The sequence below is a fragment of the Dipteris shenzhenensis genome, chromosome 2 (assembly GCF_047967505.1).
Source record: "Dipteris shenzhenensis isolate YYH24624 ecotype China chromosome 2, Dip_SZ_1.0, whole genome shotgun sequence".
Classification (NCBI taxonomy): domain Eukaryota; kingdom Viridiplantae; phylum Streptophyta; class Polypodiopsida; order Gleicheniales; family Dipteridaceae; genus Dipteris; species Dipteris shenzhenensis.
The window spans coordinates 49,396,941-49,403,402 of record NC_141597.1 but is presented as its reverse complement, the minus strand read 5'-3'; the positions used below and the strand labels follow the sequence as shown (position 1 = coordinate 49,403,402).

General features: G+C 37.9%; 1 protein-coding gene across 1 annotated transcript in view; it reads left to right on the top strand.

The window, feature by feature from the left end:
* The first annotated feature begins 5,401 nt into the window (after positions 1–5,401).
* The window catches only part of LOC147904901 (peroxisome biogenesis protein 12-like), a 45,079-nt gene continuing 44,018 nt past the window's right edge, over positions 5,402–6,462 (top strand). Inside the window, exons 1-3 of the mRNA XM_087384963.1 lie at positions 5,402–5,663; positions 5,924–6,029; positions 6,127–6,245. Of these exons, the coding sequence (XP_087241089.1) occupies positions 5,598–5,663; positions 5,924–6,029; positions 6,127–6,245 (291 nt within the window). The 5' untranslated portion in view covers positions 5,402–5,597. The remainder of the gene's footprint in view (positions 5,664–5,923; positions 6,030–6,126; positions 6,246–6,462) is intronic.

Here is a 6,462-nt window from a genome sequence, read left to right as displayed (position 1 = left end):
TCTCCTAGTTTTGATATAGAAGTTATTAAGTAATAATAAGCTCAATGATTATTTATTATGTTCATTTTGAGTTGCTAATCTATTTTTGTACATAAAACAGGTATTCACCCTAACAGAGGGTATGGATGTGGTGTTACATAAGAAGAATAAAGTGGTGGCTTTTGGACGAATTCATACTCTTGATCCTATGAATGTGTGTCATTTCCAACGTTGTGGTGAGAGAAGATGTGTAGTGATAATCACCAATGTTATAAATCTTGAAGTATATTTAAAATATCCACATGGAGACTTTGAAACGTTCCAAAGACATACTTTCAAGATATCAAGAAAACTTATTTTGAGGGGGAAAAAGTAGAGATGTTATCTTGCTCTGAAGAAGTTTTAGCAATTGGCAACTTTAAGGGCTATGCTCAGAGTTTTCTCTGTATAGTGGAGATAATTAAGTTGACTAGTGCAGGTGTCATTCAAAATGCAATGGATAGTACTTCACATTTAGACGTCCATAATACTACGTCTCAACTACAAGTTCATAGTACTTGTAAATGGGGGTTAGCTTTCTTGAAATCAAGTTTGCCCAAGACAGTTTCCTTCAATGTCATGGAAGACACAATAGAATATTATCAAAAGAAAAAGACTATAACACAAATGGGATCCAAATTGATAAGAAACTATAGTAGCAATCAAGAGCATCATAGTGGCATACTCACAGGTATTGAGGACATTATAGTAACAGATGTTGATGTAGAAAAGGTTTCTTGTGTTGCAAGTGACTCAAATATACTCACTAGTATAGAAGACTTGTCTTGTGTTGCAAGTGACTCGAATAGGCTCACTAGTATAGAAGACTTGTCATGTGTTGCAAGTGAGTCGAATAGGCTCACTAGTATAGAAGACTTGTCCTGTGTTGCAAGTGACTCGAACAGGCTCACTGGTATAGAAGACTTGTCTTGTGTTGCAACTGACTCAAACATGCTTACTGATATAGAAGACTTGTCTTGTGTTGAGGATAATAAGATGGGACCACAAAGAAAAATACATGCAAAGATCGATGGGATAAGTGATGCAAAAATAGGAATTAATGATATTAGTGACAATGATCATGATGTTACCCCTCGAACACAAGGCAAAAGGGGCAGAGAATCTGAGACTTGTCATGTTGTTCGCAATATTGTTGCTAGCATGCCAGAGAATATAGATGGGAGAATATTGAGTTACGAAGGAGAAACAATTCAACCACAAAATTCAAGAGGCATTGGCAACAAATTGACGTCAATGAACATGTCTCCCAGATTGCCATTTCCAAGATATTATAAGGTATCAAATGGATTCAAATGGTACCAGATTGCCATTTCTAGATTATAAGGTATCTTGAGTTACGAAGGAGAAACAGCTCAACCACAAAATTCAAGAGGCATTGGCAACAAATTGACATCAATGAACATGTCTACCAGATTGCCATTTCCAAGATTACCATCTGGCCTACATAGCATTTGATTATAAAGATGAAGATTCAAGGGAAATGGATCCGAGGTTTGATGGTCTTACAACTAGAAAACGCAAGACACTATCTACAAAAAGAAAGTATGTGAGTGTGAAGAGGCGAAGAATCATGGCATCAATTCAAAAAACAAAAGAGACATGTAATGCTATCCGAGGAGAATATGGAAAGGATGCTTATGCGAGTTTGTTGCAAGATACTTTGCATTAGAAAAGTTGGGAAAGATGATTGTGCAGCCATACGCCTTGGTATTTGGAGTAAGACAGCACCTAATAGACATAACCATCTTCTTCAAGAGTTTTCATGCTTTCTTCATCAAGGCACTAATCAAGATTTGAGAACAAGACACTGTAAACCTAGATTGAAACCCATGGTTAATGGGAGACCCATTTGCAATCGAGGATATCAATGGTTAATTGGACTATCACATGGCACATACTGGACCATCTGGGCAGAGGTGAAAGAAAAAGTTGTTCATACAATTCATGGAAATACCTACAAGCTTAAATGCCCCATGGAAGCACTATAAATGCAACCGCAACATTAAAGCAAGTTCTCAAAGACCATGCATTACCGCAGCCTCATCTTCAACAAACAATGCTAGATGGATGTGTCGAATGCCAACAACATCTTCCTTTGGGAATGACAAAGAAGGTCGTCCTAGAAACTGTCAATAAAACTTTACAAGATAGAGACGAGAACATGATTTCATGATCAACCTTCTACAAAATTTGGCGTAGAGATTTTTGCCATGTCAAGATACCATCAAAGCAAAGGATGTCAAAATGTAAGACATGTGATGAATTAAAGAATGCCATTGAACATAGTAAATGTGAGCAGCAGCGAGGAAGATATATTAAATGGTGATCAATCCATTTACGTCATGTGTAGGATGCTCGAAAGTTGTATGCTTCTTGGAGAGAGGAAGCTATTTCACATGTCGATAAGTCCATGTGCATCACCATTGATGGCATGGACCAGAATACAGCCACTTTGCCATGATATAGACATATCCCACCGGCATTGGAGGGCAAACATGCACTAAAAACGGAGTATTAGTACATGGATACCGAATCTTTTATGATGTATGGATTGATAGTTTGCATGACCATGATAGTAACCAGGTTGTTACATCAATCATGAAAGCAATAAGAAAGGTCAGAGATGTTCATGGATGTTTACCTAACACATTGCGAATACAAGCTGATAATTGTTGGAGAGAGAACAAGAATAAATATATATTTGCTTTATGCTCTATGTTGGTTGGTTTGAATATTTGAAGAAGTGGAAGTTGGCTTTCTTCTTATCGGCCATACACATGAAGAAATAGATCAAATCTTCAGTGTTATCTCTAGTGAGTTAAAGGCAATGGATGTTTTGACAATGGAGGATATGCTATTTCGAATTGGGAAAAAAATTAGGAAGAATCAGAAGTGGCTATCTTAGAGAGGATGGTAGATTGGAGAGCCTTCATAGAGCCACATTTACAAACAGGAGATGATGCCCTAATAGGACACACAAATCCACACTACTTTTGGTTTCACATGCATAACAATATTCAAGTGATGCAATGGAAGCACTACTCAGTAGATGGAGATCATTTATGAAGTGAGTCATATTCTTTATTACAATGAATAATTCCATTGGAGGAAACTAGATTTGTTCTTGCAAAAAACAAATCACTTGACATAGATGAAATGAAAGGCTTGAAAGCTTTCATTAAACATCTTCAAAGTATGATGCAAAAATATCTTGAGCAATCAACTAAGAATTTGGAGACAATTAAATCAATTGAAGCACTTATTAAATCTTTAGAAAGACAAGAAAACTTAATGAGCATTGAATACTGTGAATCCTTTTGGCCGAAACAAGCTAGGTCATCAAGTTTTCCTTTGGATATAAATATGTTAGTAGATATGGAGGAAGCAGAGGAATGCCTTTTACCTCGAAAATATTGTGGCAGGAAGGGAGACAAACCCTTACTAGAGTTTATACCATCTAATAAGATTGAAGAGGGTCTATTTGTTGCAATTTGGGCATCTGATCTAGGTTCAGAGTTGGATGACCAAGGTGGCCTAATTTGGGTTGCAAAGGTTGCTAAGATAGAAAGGGATGACAAGGGGACTCCTATAACATTTACAGCTTTATGGTATGAACCAAAGCAATTGAAAAATCTCCCGAGAAGATATACAATAAAACAACTCTATGAGGGATGCTTGCAAAAGAAACGTGAATGGGTTCCAAATAATGAGGGATTAAGAGAGGTGGAAGTTAGTAGCATTATTCATTGCTGGAAATCGAGGACACGAAGTTTTAAAAAGAAGCATGGATACAATGTTGAAAAATGTATCACAATCCCTGATCCAAGTCGTGTCCATATTAAACATCATTTGGCAAGACTTGACCCATCAAGCGCAAATACATTACATGAATCTGATGACTTTGAACGAGATTCAGATGCATAAGATAATGTTTTGTATGCTTTTTTCCATACAAATGGTGTATATAATTTATTGTATGGTTTGTTTTTTAAAAAAAGTGTGTATCTATACACCACTTATATATTGAATTCAACAAACTCTTTTTTTTCAAAAAAATGGTATATCTATACACCACTTATATGTTGAATTTAACAAACTCTTTTCATATGGTGTCATATATTCACTTCATAGTGTTCAAATTGAACTAGAGTTAGGAGACTACTACTATTATTATTATAGTTATTGGATGGGGGCACCATGCACGAGTTTGGGAATTATAGCTTGACTGAGCCATTTTTTTTTAAATTAGAGGTTACCACTTGACTTTTTAGCTTTTAAATAAGGCCATATTTGTATATAAGTGACCCATTTAGTGCTCTAAAAAACCCAATTTTTTAGCTCACTAAGTGAAGTTGAGTGGAGAGGATATGCTCCAAAAAAAAGTCCAAACCAAGAGAGAAAGTCCAAAAATTTTGAACATAGTTACAGACACAATTATAGAGACATATAATATAGATACAAATACTACAAAAACAGATATAGTAGGTCTCTCATAGGCTCAAGGTTGAAGCCTCTACAATGGTAAGCATGGTCATGCTTTTAATATGAGATACGGGGCTGAAGTAAATTTTCATAGACTCGTTTTACTTATGTGAGGAAATCTAAGATCGAGCTCATCCAAGGAGCATAAGGAAGGTACAAAGCAAGCAAAGGAGGGAAGCTTTGTTTTGCACAAAGCAATAGAGTTCAAGGGTTCCGTTAACAAAGTAAAGGCAGGAGCAATGGGCAATGCCCACATTGATTTATAGCAAAACCATAAAGAAAATAATACAGGGCAAAGCCTTAGGCCTAATTTGCCTCTTGAATTAGCTCTTTCTCAAAGAAACCTTTTTATAAGAAAGAAAAAATAGGTGGAATTTTCCTAAAGTAGCTTCAAAAGTCTCCACTAACTTAGAGCCCATTCTTGCTCGAGGCTAGTTGGGCGTAAATGCTAGCTGGGTTTAATTGCCAACCCATTCTCACTCAGGGCAAGTTGGGCGTAATTGCTACTTGTTATTAAGGCCCACTCGCTGTAGCCAATGTCCATGCACGTTATGCAAGTTTTCCTGGCCAATTGGAACATTGCAGTTCATGCATGGGAACGACTTTTGACAAATGCCCGATAATGCCGAAGAATGATGTGGAAGCACTCCGTCTAAGCTTTTCCCTGTAAGGGATCATAGTGTGGAGTATTTTCCACATCACAAATTTTTCTTGGAGTAAGTTCACGACAAAAGGTGTCCCTAACGCAGCATCTTGGATGCCCACCCCTCAACGCGATGCCATTGCCGTTTTGCTTACAACCATGGCTATCACCCATCATTACGCCATCGCCTTACACCAGCCCACTTTCGATTGCCTTCACTCCTTTGCCCAAGACGCTTCTTCGATCTGTTTGCTCTGGCCATTAGCAGAACTGATTTGTAAGAAGTATTGCTTGAAGGCTGAAGATTTATTTTCGACGTTTACATATACGTGTAGGAATTAGAAACACATGGGCCTCTCTTAGAGAAGTTAGGATCATCGAAGAGCAGAGATTTGGCTTCCCTCTAGAGATCTGCAGATTGATCTCATGAGACATGGCGTCACTAGGAGAAATGAAGGCAGTGCAGCAAGTACCCCTTACCTTGCGATGGACTTTGGAGGTACAGTACCCTTATCCGAGCTGTAGTGGAAAGCTTCTTGAGTTGTTGTACTTTCTTTCCCATCAGAAAGTGTCCACGGTTGTCGTCTTCCTGTAACGTATTTTTGTTTTGAAATGGTGAAAATGCTGCGGACCATTCTAATACGTATCACAATTGAGTATCAGCTTTGCATTAACGTCATTTTGAAAACGAGATGCTGAATTAACGACATAGGGACGATGAAAAGCACAGGCGGAGGTAATTTTATGCATTGCCTGTAGGTACTGGCGAAGAGATGTCCAGGTCTACATTTATTAAAGGAGAATGGTGACGAAGTCTTTGCTCTGCTCATGCTGTTGGTAGAAGGCCGAAGTCTCGAAACCAACGGTAAGCCACTGTCCTCACATGCATTAAATTGCCCAAAACGGTGGAACAATTGATTAAACCATTGAACGGGTTGTTGAATCTTGATGCATTTATGCAGATGCGTCGTTTGCTGAAAGGTTGCATGGTCTGAGAAGGCGACCGGTGGACAAATCCTTAGGTGGTAGAGGCCAGCCACTCTTAACCAGAAATCAGAGAAGACTCTCCTTAGTATTTCTGGTGCGTGCCTTTCATGGACTGCCTGTTGATGTGAACTCTACAAAAACAGATTCATTTGACATGTTAAGACTTGAAGCAACCCAAGGTGAAGCTCATGAAGGGACATGGATGATGAAGAACAATCAACATGTGAATGTGAAAAACATTGAAGAAGTCATATTTCATTAACTACGCAAATAATAGTAATAATAATAAAAAGCATGTGCCTCAAGTAACG